Genomic DNA, 17,832 nt, shown 5'->3' with positions numbered 1-17,832 from the left:
AAAACAATGAAATGAAAAATATATATTGATGACAAGTAAAAACAAAAAGTGAAGAGGAGTGGTAAGAGATGAAAGATACCTATTGTAAAAGCATGTTAATGTACATTGTTAATGTAACAACAAAAGTGAACTCACTGTGTCCATTTGGCCCTGAGATCTGCTTTTGATGTTGTCCCTGTGGCTGCCAGGCCGGTGCGGGTTTGACCGAGGGTGAGGTGAGCTCTGCCCGGAGTCTGGGCTGGGGACAGGAGAGTCCTGCTTGAGGCACTGCACATATCTAGCATCCCTCTTGTTGGACACCAGATATTTAATTTCCTTACTGAAGAACTTTTCAACAGTCTGACAGATAAGACAAGACATAAGATTTTAGAGGAAAAGCTATATTCACATATTTAAAGCCATTTTCAGGTATGAAATCTGGATGTCTGGACCCGATTATCCAGACATCACCCAGAGCTAAAACGTTAACTATGTCGTCCCTTCACACAACAAAAGACTGTCTGTTTCAGACACCTTCTCACCTACTGGAAATTAGGGCTGGGCTATGAACTGAATTTATTTTCAGTTATGATTTTGGCTTCCAACAATTATGAAAACCAGATAATTGAGATAAACGAATTATTGTGCTGCACTCAGTTTCACAAAGATCTTCTTGTTTTGTCATTATAGATAAAGCACACCCCTTCAGCGTTCTACAAGGCAAGCATTTTTTTCCTCACATTGGGTGTAGAGAAACTTTACTCCAGTTAACACCTAAGTACATCTGAAAAGGGCTTATGTCACACACAGACCTTGGTAACAATCTCTTCCAGTTTAACAACTGAACCACAGTATGTTAACAGTGTCTTACAGAGTTGGGTATCCAAGTAAAAATGTGTACATAGCACAGAGTATCAAAAACAGTCAAGCACCAAAAACTAGCTTTGAATGTCTAGTCACTGAATGAAGTCTGCAGCGCTGAAAGGGATGTTGTGAACAGAACATGAAATTATGTGTTGTGATTAATTAACTCTCTAACAAACCTAAAATAGTTCAAGATGAAATGAAAGAAATTACTTCAAATTTAAGATTATAAATAATCAGATGTATTTTTGTCTCACCCCTCCCAGTTCCTTGATGTCACTCTCCAATTTCTCTGCTGTTCTGTTTGATGGTAGGTCCAAGTAAAACACCTTCCCAGCAAAAGGTTTCACTTGGCTTGGTTGGTTGGTTGGCTTGGCTTGGATTAGTGCTGTCTTGTCACCAGTGTTGACGCCTTTTCCTGAAAGACAATGATTAAAGTCACAGGATGAGAGAGAGCCATCAACTAGTCCAAGAGTTATCTCAGCTGAAGTGTTGGAATGATTAATCACTACTCATCGAATGATCTATCATTTATCTGGTCAAATGTCACACTTTACATTGTTTTGGCTTGAGAAATACAAACAGCAACTTCTTGTTAATCATTATCAGCTAGTTTTTAACTGCTGGCCAAACTATGCATGCTTCATCCTCTCTTAGTATCTCCTGTCTCTTCTACCTCTGTATGGATGCTGCCTCTTGTGTGTGTGTGTGTGTGTGTTTGTCCATTTCATAAGTGTTCATGATTTTTATGGTCAATGTCCTACCATGGCTTTACAGCACTTAAAGCTGCCCAGTCCTCATGCAAGACACTTTTTATACATTGTCCACAACTTATTAAACATTATCTGGCATATGCTATGTCCATTACCTAATATCTACCCAATATTGCATTTCTGTTTCTCTTTATTGCAACTGCACTAGTGCTATTTTTGTCAACTCTTTATATCTTTGTATCAGATGTTATCCCTGGAGGGATCCCACCTCTGTCCATTTCTTTGTTTCTCCCTTTTTTCTATTAAAATGGGGTCATGTTCTCCATATCCGAATCTGGGGTTTTTCGAGAGAGTGCTACAGTATATCATGCAGACGTAGAGCCCTTTAAGACCTATGTGTTTTGGGGCTATACAAGTTTCACATGATTTGGCTTGGCTTTAATTAAAGATAGTCTTCAGTATGGACTCATATGTGACACTGTTCTGATACTGTTTTTTTATTTTGTGGAGCAGATTTACAAAATAAAATTCCATAAAACACTGGAAGGGTCAGTGAGGGTACTATCCGTTAATTAGCTGAACAACACGTTTCAAGTTCAACTAGAAAACGCTACCACGGGTTGTGGTCATTTAAAACAAGTACATAGAGTACGGTAGGAAACAATAACGTTACCTTGCCAGCCGGGTCCCGTGTGCCTTTGGCTGCGTTTTGATTTCATTTTATTATCCTTAATTGAGAAAATAGTTTTTCATGACCTAACGTTAACGTTACTGTCTTCGGTAAACATCTTCCGGGAAGTCCTCGTCTGTACATTGAGAAGAAACAAATAAATGGTTATTTACAAAGAAGAGAGTGAGTGCAAGAAAAACAAACGTCTCGATAGCAACTTTAACATTATGTGAACAAATGTATCGTTAATGTTAGATGAGCCGTGGTGATCGCTATTCCCTTGTTTAAAACGATTAAACAGACTTACCAGTAACGTACGCTCTCTGACGTTTCACTGACTGACGTTACGTTCTTTTAAAAGTTTGCGCAGCTAACGTAGATAAACAGCTCGAGACCGGTGCTCCCATGCTTATTACTACAACCTTTCCATTGTGAAGTTGTTTAACAAGTGCTCAGTGAGCTGCTGTAAACTTTATAAACCTCAAAACGCCCCTTTCCCGCTTTAAATCCAATAGTGAAGGAAGTATGTGTTGCCACGTTTGAGGCTTTCCAACAGCTTAACCACTATCACGTTCAAAGACTCTACAGCCTCAATTCACATTTAAAAGCTAAAATCATAATTTAATACTGTAATTATAAAACAACTTCAACACATAATCTTTGTTTTTTTATAACCCCTGTTGCCGCCTCCTCCAGAGCTTCGATAGAAAGGATGTGTTTTATTTTAACGGATATATTTAAAACCTGGCAACACAGAAATAAATAAACGTTTTTTTGTGTTTGTATATGATGTTTCCACATACCCGTGACCCTAAATAAATATACGCAAACATATTATAGCGACATATCTTTCCATTTACAAAAACATATATATATATTGTGTGTATGTTTTAAATATCTTTTAATGCGTTTAATGTAAGGAAAATTTTTCGAACGTCAAAGAATGTGCTCAGCTGAAACTAATATTACGCAGCAAATGTCATCCTGTGAACTGAGCTAAGTAGGGTTACAATCTTAAACATACACGTTTAAGCCGTGCTTTCTTTTCGAGCTTGTAGGGCGTTACAGTAGGAGCCCAATTGCCGTACTGTTAGGAAACATTAAAAAAAATTAAGGAGGATGTGTGTGTGCATGGAAGATTTTTTTTTATGCTGAGGAGCTTTAGCAGGTAGGAAGTTGGCTAATTAGACAAGTGACGTTAGCCTGAGTGTTCTCTTCATGTTGCAGCATCTGGAATGATAATGTAACGTACTGACAAAGTCGGCGCATCTTATAAATTCATTTGGCCAGTAAAGTTTTTGTGTAGTCTATATGATAAGCCAAACATCCCAAAACAGTCCCAATGTCGAGCTATATCTTTGTGTTTTGAGAAAACAGTATGAGTGGCCAACGTGCTGTTCCTCCGGGCAGCAATGGTATTACTCCAGTCCAACAAATGGTGGCGTCCTGCTCCGGAGCCATCCTCACGTCTCTGTTTGGTGAGACTTCCTAAACTAATCATGCCGTTTAATCTTTTTCTTTGAAGGATTCTGCTGATTTGACTTTAGTGCATGTAATAGAAAATTACTGCTGACCATATCCCATAATTCTTTTCCTGTCTTATGAGACTGTGACTGGTTTCTACTCAGTACATTATGAAAATCACTTTAAATGGAACTTATAATCTTATTTCAAAGTTGCATTGACTCAAGTTTGTCCCTGCATGGTTAAGGCCCTGGTTCGAGTCAGGGTTGCGTCAGGAAGGGCATCCGGCGTAAAACACGTGCCAAATGTCAACATGCAGTAGTCAGTGTGAAGATTCGCTGTGGCGACTCCTAAAACGGGAAAAGCCGAAAGTGACTTTCTTATTGACTCAAGTTTATGGTCATTCTGGAGGCTGGATTATCATCTGGGCCAAGATATAAATTAATGATAATTACAGTTGTCTGGAGGATAGAAAAAACGTTCAGAAGTTTTTGCTTCTGAGGTTGGTTGTAATATGACCTATAATAAATTTGCACAAGTTGTATGACACTCAGTAATGATGTTACAGTCCTTTAAATGCATAGTTCGTAGCATTTTGAGTCACCTGGCATAATGCATTAACAGCTTAAACACATAAGAATTCTTGTATTATTGGTAAGGCTGTATTTTGCACAGAAGATATTACATTTGGCAGAGAAAAGGTCTCATTGTTAGTTATTGCTTTTTTTCAGTCACACCTTTGGATGTTGTGAAGATCAGACTTCAAGCACAGAAGAATCCCTTCCCCAAAGGTAAAATGAGAATATTTCAGTCTAATATTATGTATAATAGAGTAAACCTTAGATGCTACATACATTTCATCATTATCATTCAGGGAAATGCTTTGTCTACTGCAATGGACTCATGGACCATATATGTGTGTGCGAAAATGGAAACTCCAAGGCCTGGTACAAAACCCCTGGTCACTTCAATGGCACAGTGGTAAAAATTTCACATACCTATTGCTTGTAACTATTCACCATTAAATTACATAAAAGTCTAGTCAGTAGTTCCTTGTCACATTTGCTTTAGTGGTGCTAGAGTTTATTTTTGGGTGTGTAAATCAGAGCTGCACAGTCATGCTGCCAACAACAAGTCTTCCTACACTGACTCTGCACTCTTCGTTTCTGCAGGACGCCTTTGTCCAGATTGTACGCCATGAAGGAATAAAGGCATTATGGAGCGGTCTACCGCCAACCCTGTGAGTGTGAAGTCTTGCTGCACTTCATTCTGCCTGTTCTCCTCTTAAAGCAGAGTCATGCAGCAAATGTGGTCGACAGTCATTTAGCCTGTAGCTGATGCACTCATTAAGGGCGCTTTCCTTTGAGGTTGTACCAATTAGTGCCAAACCACTTAAGGTTCTCTTGAGGGCTGTCTAGAATCATTTGTAAGTAAAGCATGATTTCTGTTTACTTTGTGCATGTGTTATCTCCAGGGTGATGGCAGTCCCAGCTACAGTGATCTACTTCACCTGTTACGACCAGCTGTGTGCAGCACTCAAGGTCAGGATGGGAGAGCGTGCTCGTGAGGCTCCTCTTCTAGCAGGTGCCATCGCTAGAGGTGAGCTAACTGCTGTCTTATGCTCTCATGGGGCATCTGTTAATAGTGTTACAGACTTTAATTTCAGTTGATAATCATCTGCATTCAGCTATTGTTTACAGAATGGAATATATCTATTTAACATGAATGATTCTTTCATTCTTTTCTTGCATTAAGTGGTTATTAAAAGCAGGATTAAAAACAGGATGACTACTACTGCTGTTACTAATTTCATTAAGAGATGCAGTACGTTGTACCATAAAATGGTTTTCAATGACAATGAAGATTTTTCACTATCAGTGATATTGTTACCTGGTGTCTTTTGATGGTGTTTTTTTCTCTCTACCTTGTGCGTGTCAGTGGGTTCGGCAACAGTGATCAGCCCTCTGGAGTTGATCCGCACAAAGCTGCAGTCTCAGAAACAGTCGTACAGGGAGCTGATGGACTGCATCCGCTCAGCAGTAGAGAAAGAAGGCAGGCTGTCTCTGTGGCGGGGTTTGGGTCCCACTCTGCTCCGAGACGTGCCCTTCTCAGCCATGTATTGGTACAACTACGAGCGTAGCAAAAGTTGGCTGTGTGAACAGTACAACACCAGAGAACCCACATTCGCCATCACCTTCATATCGGGAGCGGTGTCTGGCTCTGTAAGTGCAGAAACTGCATTGCACTTAGCTTTCCAACCTGTAGAGTCAACAAATCAAACTTGACAAAAAAAATTTCATAAAAAGACATCTGTCTTATTCAGTGATACTTCAATTTCTTTCAGATCGCGTCCATTGTAACGTTACCTTTTGATGTTGTCAAAACAAGAAGGCAGGTGGAACTTGGAGAGCTACAAGCAAAGAATTGTAATTATGGCATTAATTGTTTATTGTCTTTTTAATTAGTAAATACTTCTGAAGATCATAAATGTTCTGCATGGTGATACCCAACCAGAGGTAAATGTACCCCAGGAGGTACTTATTAAAAGTAAATTTTGGAATAGCTCAGCTAATTTAAAAAAAGTATGATTTTGCAAAAAGAAATTTAAACACATATTTGTGTTTGGGAATTAACACACAAATAGGTTTATTGTCATTGTACACAGAAATCCATAAACTGCCACCTGTGATGAGGGCGTGATTCACAGCCCATCAGTAACATCCAGTTTGAAATTGAAACTGGTGAAAAAAAGACATAGGGTGATACTGGTGAAGGACCCAGCTGCTAGGGTTGGGCATGATGTCAGACAACATGTGGGAACCGTTACATTGCTCAAAAAACATTAAAGGAACACAAGTCACACATCAGATCTTGGTGAACAAATGATTCAAGTTGAAAACCTTTACTAATGTACATTGTATAATTTGTTCAGAAAAAAAAATAACATAACAATGGTCAATGGAAACCAAAATCATCAACCCACAGAGGGCTGGATTCAAATCACAGTGAAATCAGTGAAAAATTGAAATCACAACCGATCGAAATTTCATCACGGCAACTCACAGCGTGACTCAGAAGTGTAAAAGGCACCCATGTGCCTGTATGCACTCCTGACAATGTCTGGGCTTGCTCCTGATGAGTCGGTCCATGGTGTCGTGGGTATCTCCTCCCAGACATGCATCAGGGCATCAATGAGCTCTTGGACAGTCTATTGTGGTGCTTGGTGGTGTTGGATGCACCAATACATTATGTCCCATAGGTGCTCAGTTGGATTTAGCTCAGGGGAACATGAGGGCCAGTCAATGGCATCAATGCCTTCAACATCCAAAAACTGCCTACACACTCTGGCCACATGAGGCCGGGCACTGTCCTGCACCAGGAGGAACCCAGGACCCACTGCACCAGCGCAAGGTCTGACAGTCACTTTGAAGATTTCATCCCGGTACCTCACAGCAGTCCCCAGACCATTGCTGACCCACCACCAAACTGGTCATGCTCGATGATGTTACAGGCAACATAACATTCACCACGACATCTCCAGACTCTTTCACACCTGTCACGTGCTCAGTGTGAACCTGCTCTCATCTGTGAAGAGAACGGGGTGCCAACAGCAAACCTGCTAATGCTGGTGTTCTCTGGCTAATGCCAGTCGAGCTGCACAATGCTGGGATGTGAGCACAGGTCATACTAGAACAGGGGTGGCCAATTCCAGTCCTCGAGGGCCGCTGTACTGCTTGTTTTCTAACTATCCCTGCCTGACTTGCTGCTGATTACCTGGTTCAAGTGTGTTCAGCCAGTCAGAAGCTGAACACACACTGAACACACCTGAACCAGGTAATCAGCAGCAGGTCAGGCAGGGATAGTTAGAAAACAAGCAGTACAGCGGCCCTCGAGGACTGGAATTGGCCACCCCTGTACTAGAGGATGTGGGGCCCTCACACCACCCTCATGGAGTCTGTTTTTGACAGTGTGGTCAGAAACATGCACACCAGTAGCTGCTGGAGGTCATTTTGTTGGACTTTCACTGTCCTCCTCCTGTTCCTCCTTGCACAAAGGAGCAGAAAACTGGTCCTAGTGCTGGTTGTTGCCCTTCTACAGCCCTGTCCGGCTCTCCTGATGCAACAGCCGGTCTCCTGGTATCTCCTCCAAGCCCTTGAGAGTGTGCTGGGAAACAGCAAACCTTCTTGCAACTGCACATATGGATCTGCCATCTTGGAGTAACTGGACTAGCTGTGCAGTCTGACTGGGCTGCAGGTACTGCCTCATGCTACCAGTAGTGACAAGGACACAAGCAAAGCACAAAACCTGAGAAGAATCAGTCAGGAAGGATAAGGAGAGAGAGCATTTGGTCTGTGGCCACCACATGCAAAACCATTTCCCTTTTTGGGAATGGTTTTGTCTTGCTCCTGCCTCTCCATTGCACCTGTTGTCACTTCCATTTGCACCAAAGCAGTGACGCAGATTCACAATCACTTATGCTTCCTAAATGGACAGACCGATATCTCTGAAGTTTAACTGACTTGGTGTTATACTGTGATGATTAAGTGTTCCCTTAATTTTTGAGCAGTGTATATCCATTGTAGTCAGTCTTTGAATGGAGTGCATGTCTGTTGACAGGTGTTCTTGTCTTTCCAGTGTCACATCAGGTGTCGTCCTCTACCTTAAGCGTGATGCGCAGGATTGTGGCACACAACGGCTTTGGTGGATTGTTTGCAGGTAGATACGTCTGTGATATTTAGTGAAACATTATAGTTCTACTTCACAGTATGACCTGTTAAGCTCTGCTGTCTCTCTGCCAGGCTTCCTCCCCAGGCTCATCAAAGTGGCCCCGGCCTGCGCCATCATGATTAGCAGCTACGAGTTTGGAAAGGCCTTTTTCCGCAAACACAACCAGGAAAGGGTGCTCAGGCCGCTGCAGACAAGTAACACCTGAGAGTTTTCCAGTCATTAAACACCACTATGACTACTAGTAGACTACATCTGGAAGCAAAAGATCTGTGTTGCCAAAACAAGCAGAAATGGGAATGAAAAACATTGACCCTTTTTTGCATTACCAAATATTAGAAATGAGCAGAATTAATATTAAAGCTTTTTATTATAGTTTTTATTCCTTAATATTCTATGGTTTTATCACCACTGCTGTAGAGCCTGTGCACACAACTGAAAAATATATTTTTCTTTTCTTCTGTGGGTCAAATTAGATGCTTTTAACAGCCAGCAGATGGCAGCAACAGTTTTGTTAATCATATGTAATTTCCCGGGTCCTTCATGGGGCTGTGTGACTGCAGTCATGTGCCAATACTAAGAGAGGATCACCCGTTTTTGCACTTCCACCCCAGTTCTCTGTAACCTTTGTGTGTGTGTGTGTGTTTCTGTGGTCACATGGACGAACTTTACTTTCATGGCATCATGGTGAGGACATTTTGACCAATGCTCTCAAGTTCAGCAAGAGTTGTTTGAGGGTTAAGATTAGAATCAGGGTATGGGTTGGGATTATTTATTTAATGATGGTTAAGGCTAGAGTGATGGGGTAGGCAATCAACAAGTGTCCTCACACCTTTAGAAAGGCGTGTGTGGGGGTGTGGGAGCGGAAAACTCACGACAGCCAATATTGTGCCAGTACAGTGTCAGTGTAAAGCTACGTAAGTGGGGGTTTTTTCTTCAGTTTGACAAGAGACCATGGAAGGACTGTGATACATGTAAACTTTATGAAAATGCTATAATTGAAATGTTCAGTATTCAGACCCTACTTTCTTTGGAAATTATTTTCATTCGTTGACTTTAAGCATCATCACCACGCTGGTTTAGCTCAGCCACACAATAAACTATCAGTTTCTCACTGTTTTAGCAAGTGCTGTTTATTCAAAATGAAGGATACAAGTCCAATAAAACATCTGCTGTATGAGTGTGCAAATGACTGCTGGAATGAGCTGACGACAGCTGCGAGTTATGTGCCGAGGTACATGGCTAGTCACCAATACTACAAATTACATCATACTCATTCTAACACTTGGTTCTCTTTCTCAGAATACCTGTTATACCTGTTGCAAGATTTTCATTACCGAGTCCCAACACAGATCATTATTCTGAGTTTAAGCAATGGTCTTTTTGTGGTAATCAGCCATTAAAATACTGCATTTGAATAATTAAAGGGAATAATACTAGTCTGTGTCTGATTAAGCTAAACTTTAAACCCAGAACTGAAAGTGAGTATCATAGTGGTCATTACCTGAGAACAACACACACTGACAACTAATCATCTGAATAAGGTGCAAAAAACATTTGCCTGAAAAAAAAGAGACATTATGCAAAACTTTGGTAACACAATCTGACAAAAGTGGAGGTACATTCACCATCATAAATCAAAGAAATTAGTTGTTTTTTTTTAATGGATTCAGTGGCTGCAGTAACACAGGATATTAAAAGTCCCTTTCAGCTGCAGGGAAAAGCCTCAGTATTCAGTTTTTTTTTTATCTACAGTTTGTATTTTTCAGCATGCTATTATCTCCTAAAAAGCCACGTTAGTGAGGGGTGATAACATAACTCATCACTGTCTTCTCGTTACTATGAAGTGACATAGATCAACCTTCTGTCTTAATTTGTTAACAGGAATGAAAAGAAATGATGCCCCTCAGGTAAAAACACCAACAAAAATCAAACACACTAATGGACTACAGCTTCCTGACCTATGCAGTCAGATTGAGCAGTATTTCAACTGTAAGATACATTATTAAGACATCGTATGGTCTGACGGAGCTGGTCTGAGGATGCACATGCTACACCAGATTCTCAGCTTGCAAACCCGATGTCCAATCTGTTAAAGCTCTGAGCTGCACATACAGAGCATAAACCTCTACAAACAGCAAATCAGTGTCACCTACATTGAGAAAGTTCCTGGATTGTCTGGCCCTGCAGGTGATCCATTTTTCCTTTCTTTTTTATTAAGCTCCTCATCCCCTAAGAAGGGGTGATGCCCGGGCTGCTGACCTCCGTTGCAGGACTGGGCAAACACTCAGACTTCAGACTGGCCAGAGACTTGTAGCTCGCAACAGAGGTCAGAGAGCCGCAGAGACCTCTGAGAGAAAGCGTTTCCTCCTTACCTGAATGAGATGGGACACATAGTTAGTACTCATAAGTACACAAATCATCCAAGAGAGCAGTGTATACTTGCAGGAAACAGACCTTGGTGAGGCCACTGTGTGTTAGTTGGCCTGGCCTCCAGACCCAGTGTGTGTGATGGTTCAAGAGAAGTCTGAGAAAGGTTCATGTCTATCGACAGCTGCTCCAGACTCTGGAAACTCTTCCTGCAAGGACAAGGCAGAGGATCATGCAACTAGTGCTGGGACAATGTGTCAATCAACAGAAAGTGAATGTACAACCATTTTTATAATTGATTATTTGTTGAAGTTATTTAAGAAGCAAAAATGATGATTTGCCAGTATTCTCTTATTTTCCTTCCTAAAGTGAATATCTTTGGTTTTAGACAAAACAAACAGAGAACATCAGCTTATATCTAAGAAACTGAGGTGCATTTTCCACTATTTTCTGACAGTTTTTTGACTCAATGATTGTTTGATTAATCAAACAAATTATAATCAAGATCAATCAATTATAAAATGAAACCATTCGCTGCAGAAATACACACATACAAACTACACTTGGAAGCTACATACTCCTCCCACTGTCCTGTGTTCTTTGTGTACAGCAGCGTGCCCAAGGCAACAGCGTTGGCATCCAAGGCGCCAGGAGACGGCCACTGATTGGTCAGATGGGTTGTCAGCTCCTGTCTGGACCGCAAATCACTGTTCTTCAGCACGGTCCTAAAGACGAGACAGTGTCCAGAGTAGAAGTAATTTATAATTCAAATTTTTTTTAAAGGAGCAGTGAGAAGTACAAATGTAGTCACTTAAGACACAAATGTTGTTATTATTGTTTGTCTCCCTATTTTTCTTCTCAAATACCTTAAGTAAACAAAAATTCATATAGTACTGCAAAAACTATACACACAATCAAAAGGGTTGCACTTATCATCACTGATATGTCAGTATCAGTACATACTGTGTGGGTGACAAAAAAAGTGTCACGATTACATGAATTGTTTTTTATGAGAGACTACTGATAAGTTTATTTTTCTGATGTAAAGTGTCCCACTCAGTACATACATGTCTTCATATAACAATTATTTAATAACCGCCCAGAGTGCCCCAAACTCTACAAACTATCAGCTACCTTGGATTCTTTTCAGTGTAGACAGGTCCTGGTATTGTTTCTTTAAAACTTGGATTTTTTGCATTTTTCTTCATCTCTGAGCACACTTTTCATTCCATATATTCCTCTCTGAATATTCCCTGAATCACAGTCATTTTTACTGTTTCACAGCATCTCACTCTCCCCGTCTCAACGCCTGATGCTGCATGTCGCCTTGTGACATAAATCCTCTTGATGCATTTTGTAGCTTTCATTGAATTAATAATCAAACCAAGAGAGGGATTTTGTCACCAATTAGACACATTAATGGTCAGAGACAAAGCCGAAGCAGCTTTTCTTCTTGCTTAAAAGTGGTACAGAGTGCGATTGATTCAACAAGATAAAAATAAAACACCACCTGCAATCTCCAGGCATTGTCCTGAATGTCAAATCCACAGCTGGATACGCTGAAAAATCCTGCCAACTAATTGCCACAGATCTCACATGCACTAGCTGCCAAACACAAAAGGAGTAGAAACTCACAGTTGGTCCTGTAATTCTAGTATGATGTACTCAAGCTGTTCTTTCTCCAGTGTGTGGGAAAGGTGTGTGTCTGCTAAGCTCTGCTGAAGAGCCCTGTTGTGAGACACGGCCTCCGACAGCTGGGCTTCTCGTAGACGGACCAGCTCTTCCAGGTAACCCTGATGCAAACAAATACACGCACATTTTTCACATGTTTGTTTAATGCCATGAAATCACTGCTGTGTGAAAACACAACCAAATTGTCTGGCTCAAAGCAAACGAAATAACCACTGAGCAGAGACTAACAGCTGAAGCCACAGAGAAAATACACATCCCGGATATTTTATGTGCAAGAAATAACACCAAGCTGAATGTGTGTGTCAGAAAACTGCTCTTCACAGCACTTAATTCCTCCTGGCAGCTCACAATTCAAGCCTCCTATCATCACCCAGACATCAAGGAAAATGTTAGTGACATATTACCATCCCGGTTATTTATCCCAATATAACACAAATATTAAACACACATAACCAGAGGTGCTACCTTCTGCTCCAGCGCCATGCGATACTTCTGCTCAAAGCGTTTACACTTGCTGACCAACTTGCTCTGCTCGGTGAAGATGGAGGCAGCGGTGGCTGCTTTGTCGGGGGTGCTGCTCTCACTGCCACTGCTCCCCAGAGTCCTCATCTCCTCTTCGTCACTGCTGATACTGTCTGCACTGCACAGACAACCACATATTAGTTACATCCCACATAGCAGGGCGAGGCAAACAGCAGTCTGTGGGCCATATCATGTCAGTCCAGTCACAAGAGCTGAATTTCTGCTTTTCATAGTTAAAACTTTGACCTGATTTTTCACAAATCTGCTGTGGATAACATGTAAATCCCAATATATACATTAGGACGCAAAAGCTATTTGACCAGAATATGGTGCTGAAGTCTGAAGTCTAATAAACTCATGAGATAACTCATTTAAAATCAAATCATTTGGCCTATCTGGCCACAACAGATTTGTGTCAACAAACAAATCAAACATACTGAAAACATGTGGGAATGTGTTTTCACCCTCTTCTAAACAGTGCACCCTCACTGAACTAAAGAGGTTGAACTGCTGACTCCTGACATAGGAGGACACTGGTGATGAACTGCATGCAGTATGTGATGGATGTTATTAGGTCCTACATACTTCTGAGTGAACTTCAGGTAAGGCGTGTAGTCGATCACAGCGGGACAGCTGCCGTCCAGACCCTCCCCTTTGAGACAGAAGCTGAAGATAAAAGACAGGACGAAAGATCAACAAACGACTCCATAGTTGTCACAGTCATTCAGGTTTTAAAGGATCACCTCTTCTAGGTAGATTTTTTACTTTAAGAGATGTTCATTGACTTGAAAACATTTTGCATTGCACTTGTGCTTTTCAAGAACTTTATTTGCAGAGTTGCATGGACTGTCATGGTTGAGTGTTTTTGCCATGATATTGACTCACTTTGTTCCAGTTTGGTGAGAATAGATTTTTTTATTTGGATGTGTGATTCAACTTGATGGACATTTCTGAAGTGTTCAGCAAAACCAATGAAGATTACTGTTCCTCTTTGTTAATGCGGTATCCTTGTGTCATGTGTGTGATTTCTTCTAAGAGCTTTTTCTCTTGCCCCATCATGTAATTGTGCAACATTTGCAACTGATGCACCCGCAGGCTAGGAAACTACTCTCTGTCCTCTTTGTCTTATATTTTTCTCAAAAAAACTCGCATAAATGCTGATCACCACTGGGCTACTGTAATTTAATTAGGTCACTACCTGAACTGCATCAGTTGCAAACAATGCAAAATCATATTATATGGCATTGACGAAAGACTCAAAAACACTGACAACGTAGTTAAAAATAAAACAAGAAAACTGCAGCAGCCAAGCTGGACAGCACAGGCCCCATTAAAACTGGCTGAAACACACTTAGGAGGTCGTCACAGTAACGAACTAAATGCTGTTTGTCTAAAATACCTTCAAAATGGCAAAATGCCTACTTGAGATTTTCACTGCAAGAAAAACCAAACACTAAACTTTATAGAAGCATTACAAAATTTAAAATTCCTATAAAGTATTTAATCTGTGGTGGATTTCTATTTCAGTCGAGCAGCCACTGAGGTTTCTGTTAAAAAGCCTTTTGGATCATCCTAAACACACTGTTACTTTTCCAATGACCCTTCACCAAAAATGGATGTCATCCAGAACAGGGGGACAAAATAGGAACAAGGAAGGAGAGTAAGAAATAACAGAACACAATTAGTACCTGAAGTCTATAGTGTTGAGTCCAATAAGCGTGTCTGCTAACAGCCCTGCCTCTTCTCCCAGCATGAATGCTCCATCCTCATAAAGCCCCCTACAGCCGACACATGTGAACACATTATTTGCATTAATTCAGATCACACTGCTTTAGATCTGCTCAACTGAGTGAAAATTAAAAGGAAGAGCAGAGCAGACAGAGGCAGCTGTATGATAACTGACTGCTTGACAAAAAGCTTTGGTAAAACCTAGGACCTAGTGGTTTTCAAGTCCCTCAGTGCAGACGAGATGTATTCTGACAGTCTTTTTTCCATCAGGACCACTCTGATCCACGCCCTGCCCTGCAGAGAGGAAGAACACATTTAACTGTAAGCAGAGGTTTATGTCACCCAAACAGACAACCATTAACACTCTATAGCTACTGAATAACATGCTAATCTCATCATGTTAACATGCATGCAATGACAATGCTAACAGTTGTAGCACATTTACTAATAAGCATTAACCATGGTGGGAATGTTATTAATTTTGCAAGTATTAGGTCATAAATAAATAAAAAGTCTGTTTTGATCTGACCATGGTGCTACAAGAAAAGTCAGGGGGAACATATTATAAGTACTGATGAGGAGAACCTTTTTTGGACAGTTCACTTCTTAAAACCACAAATATCAGCCTCCTGGTGGCACTAAACAAAAGGTCAGGGCATGACCAAAGCAATGAGAACATTTCAAATATACCAAATTTTGTGCCAGTATATGCTGGCACAAAAGGAAGAGTCAGGAGGTGACCAGAGTCAAAAGGCTTCATCCCATAGGTAGGTAGATACTTTATTGATCCCACAGTGGGGAAATTTCTGTGTTACAGCAGCAATAGAGAACAACCAACATAACACCATAAGAACAGACACCACCATAACAGACACATAAGAACAGAACTTCATAGAAACACGGGAAAGAACACAAAGACGACACAGCTGCTGTAACTTGCTGCCACTATAGGGGGCCATGTGTATCCGCACAAAATCTCACTGCAATCCACAGATTATCTGATGAGATATTTCAATCTGGACCAAAGTGGGGGACCAATCAACAGTAGCATAATTAAACATACCATTGTGTATCAAAGAACATAAAAGTCTTGATTAAATGGCTGTTAATGACATGTCACATAAAACATTTCCTGGTATTTGTGATTAAAACCTCAGAAAGTCATCTGTACACTCAGCAGGTCTCATGACTGAAAATCTTGCAAAATGTGTTGAGAAGCATGAAAAACCGAGTGAGTCCTGTTATCAGGTACAGCTTATTAGCAGAACAGTGAAAGCTCCAGTTGTTTGCTCTCATGCCTACTGTGTAAGACTGAGTCATGTTAACATTTTTGACTGCATTCCCTTTGTTCTTGTTTTAAGAGGATAATATAAAGTAAGCTAAAATCAAAATAGCCTGATTCTGCATTGTGTGTGTGCTGTGGGTCAAGATACTGACACAATGCAGAAGTATGTAAATAAAACTGATACTCTTTAGAACTTTTAGTTTTGGCTTTATTAACAATGCGTTATTAAACCAGTCTGTCTTTGTTTTGAAGAGCCCATGTTTCTTTTGTTCCCTGCAGCCTAAGGTAATTAAATGTGATAAGCTTCAACCCAGTATCCTGTGATGGTTTTAGCCACACCTTAGCTCTTGATGATCGCACATTTTCCATGCTCTCGATGCTTCGGATGCAGTTATGGGGGACTTTACTGCAGGCAGTTTTTATGTAATCCCAGAAACTCCGAGGACTCTCATAGCCAAACCAAGTTGTCTGACCTAGGAGAGAGAGAGAGAGAGAGAGAGAGATCGAAACAGATGTGTACAAGCATTCAGTGGTTGTCTGTCTCCAAGTGTCAGCCCTGTGATAGACTGGTGACCTGTCCAGTGTGTACCCCGCCTTTTGCTCAATGTCAGCTGGGATTGGCTCCAGCCCCACCAATGCCCCTCTTCCATGATAAGTGGTATCGATAATGGATGGTTGAATCTGCATTCATATGGTTCTTACATGTCTGTCACTACCTAAACCTTCAATTTAGGCCACTAAACATAGGTGGAGCCAGGGGATGGCCAACCACCCCCAGAATCATATTGGCCACCCCTGGTGCCACCCCTGCCAGAGTCAAAATGTGATGCCGCTCACTATTAATGAATGAAACATAATGACAAACTGTTGCCTTAAATACAGCTAATGTTTTTCTGGTGTGTTATAACAAATATTGGTCAAATTAGCTTTATTTTATGTCATGCATGCAGCATAACATTTGAATTAATTTCTCCAATGGTGCTGTTATGGAATACTTGGCATGATTCGCCTCAGTGGGGAGGAATGACCATGCAGCTGCGATGTCCCCAACTGGGAGTAAATAAGGAGCACAGCCAAAGTTAGCTAAAGAAAGCAGTGTGTGTCTCATCTTTACACAAACAATTAGATTTTTAATAATAAATGGTTTGTCAATTTGTAGAATAAGGGGTTTAATTTATTTCTTATATTTATTTCAAATGTGCCACCCTTCTCTGAGTCTGTGCCGCAGCCTGGCCACCCCATCCAAATTTTTTCCCCCCCCTGCCAATAGGTCAATGCAATTTCACATTAAAATTCTGCATCATGGGAGTCCTGTTTATTTCCAGCTGGGAACCATTAATCACACCCCCCTCTGTCTCACATAGATCACATTCCTGTTCGAGGAGAATTTTGGTTATGTTTCTTTATCTGTTTACTATTGATGGGTCCGGCAACACCGATGCGTTGCCACATGTGTCGAGCTCATAGAGCAAAACCCTGTGTCGGTGCGCGTATCGCTTTAAGAAAGTCACGTGACCGATACAGGACCTGTTTCGAACTGACTCTGCCGCGCCAAACTGTGTTTATAAGGAAGCTCATATGTCAAAAGGATGCATCTGCCAAAACAAACCTCTGATCTTTTGCGGTTCATCGTCACATTCATCAAGAATTATGGAGCAGCCTCAAGCCAAAAGAAAGGTTTCCGCCGTGTGGGACCATTTTGATCTCATATCGGAAAATAAGGTATTGCCAGGTCCCAGGATCCTATGAGATACTGGGACAACCAAAAGGCAATCTATCCAAACCTCTTCCGACTTGCCTTACAATTTCTCTGCACTCCA

At 41.0% G+C, this 17,832-nt stretch overlaps 3 protein-coding genes across 7 annotated transcripts in view; 1 reads left to right on the top strand and 2 right to left on the bottom strand.

Annotated features, from left to right (window-relative positions):
- Window positions 1-2,318, bottom strand: part of LOC109964123 (protein DBF4 homolog A-like) — a 2,696-nt gene extending 378 nt beyond the window's left edge. The window contains exons 1-3 of the mRNA XM_020607193.1: window positions 2,230-2,318; window positions 1,101-1,261; window positions 136-339 (exon numbers count right to left, since the gene is read on the bottom strand). Of these exons, the coding sequence (XP_020462849.1) occupies window positions 136-339; window positions 1,101-1,261; window positions 2,230-2,275 (411 nt within the window). The 5' untranslated portion in view covers window positions 2,276-2,318. The remainder of the gene's footprint in view (window positions 1-135; window positions 340-1,100; window positions 1,262-2,229) is intronic.
- A 21-nt stretch (window positions 2,319-2,339) lies between these two features.
- On the top strand, window positions 2,340-9,530 carry slc25a40 (solute carrier family 25 member 40). 4 transcript variants are annotated; one of them, XM_020607272.1, is made up of 10 exons: window positions 3,111-3,394; window positions 3,604-3,704; window positions 4,422-4,481; window positions 4,565-4,671; window positions 4,863-4,930; window positions 5,165-5,289; window positions 5,629-5,912; window positions 6,035-6,116; window positions 8,326-8,406; window positions 8,490-9,530. In XM_020607272.1, the coding sequence occupies exons 1-10, from the start codon at window positions 3,375-3,377 to the stop codon at window positions 8,621-8,623; spliced, it is 1,062 nt and encodes a 353-aa protein (XP_020462928.1). In that variant the 5' UTR covers window positions 3,111-3,374; the 3' UTR covers window positions 8,624-9,530. The 4 variants fall into 4 exon arrangements, with proteins under 4 accessions (XP_020462930.1, XP_020462928.1, XP_020462931.1 ...); XM_020607274.1 differs by lacking the exons at window positions 3,111-3,394; window positions 3,604-3,704 and adding an exon at window positions 2,340-2,409; XM_020607275.1 differs by lacking the exon at window positions 3,604-3,704 and having other exon boundaries at window positions 3,376-3,394.
- A 538-nt stretch (window positions 9,531-10,068) lies between these two features.
- rundc3b (RUN domain containing 3b) overlaps window positions 10,069-17,832 on the bottom strand; it is a 25,350-nt gene continuing 17,586 nt past the window's right edge. For both annotated transcript variants that reach the window (XM_020607269.1, XM_020607270.1), the window contains 9 exons: window positions 16,352-16,485; window positions 14,936-15,021; window positions 14,688-14,777; window positions 13,585-13,665; window positions 12,943-13,117; window positions 12,421-12,578; window positions 11,364-11,510; window positions 10,873-10,994; window positions 10,069-10,790 (listed from right to left, as the gene is read on the bottom strand). In XM_020607269.1, the coding sequence (XP_020462925.1) occupies window positions 10,648-10,790; window positions 10,873-10,994; window positions 11,364-11,510; window positions 12,421-12,578; window positions 12,943-13,117; window positions 13,585-13,665; window positions 14,688-14,777; window positions 14,936-15,021; window positions 16,352-16,485 (1,136 nt within the window). In that variant the 3' untranslated portion in view covers window positions 10,069-10,647. The remainder of the gene's footprint in view (window positions 10,791-10,872; window positions 10,995-11,363; window positions 11,511-12,420; window positions 12,579-12,942; window positions 13,118-13,584; window positions 13,666-14,687; window positions 14,778-14,935; window positions 15,022-16,351; window positions 16,486-17,832) is intronic.

The sequence above is a fragment of the Monopterus albus genome, unplaced genomic scaffold (assembly GCF_001952655.1).
Source record: "Monopterus albus unplaced genomic scaffold, M_albus_1.0 scaffold84.1, whole genome shotgun sequence".
In the NCBI taxonomy this organism is placed as follows: Eukaryota; Metazoa; Chordata; class Actinopteri; order Synbranchiformes; family Synbranchidae; genus Monopterus; species Monopterus albus.
This window is presented reverse-complemented; position numbering and strand designations above follow the sequence as displayed.

What these genes read in the sequence shown, in the direction of transcription:
- slc25a40 (XM_020607272.1), top strand. Translation starts at nt 3,375, where the DNA reads ATGCTGAGGAGCTTTAGCAG. An exon ending in AGCGGTCTACCGCCAACCCT is followed by an intron (nt 4,931 to 5,164) that starts GTGAGTGTGAAG and finishes TGTTATCTCCAG; the next exon opens with GGTGATGGCAGTCCCAGCTA. An exon ending in CGGGAGCGGTGTCTGGCTCT is followed by an intron (nt 5,913 to 6,034) that starts GTAAGTGCAGAA and finishes AATTTCTTTCAG; the next exon opens with ATCGCGTCCATTGTAACGTT.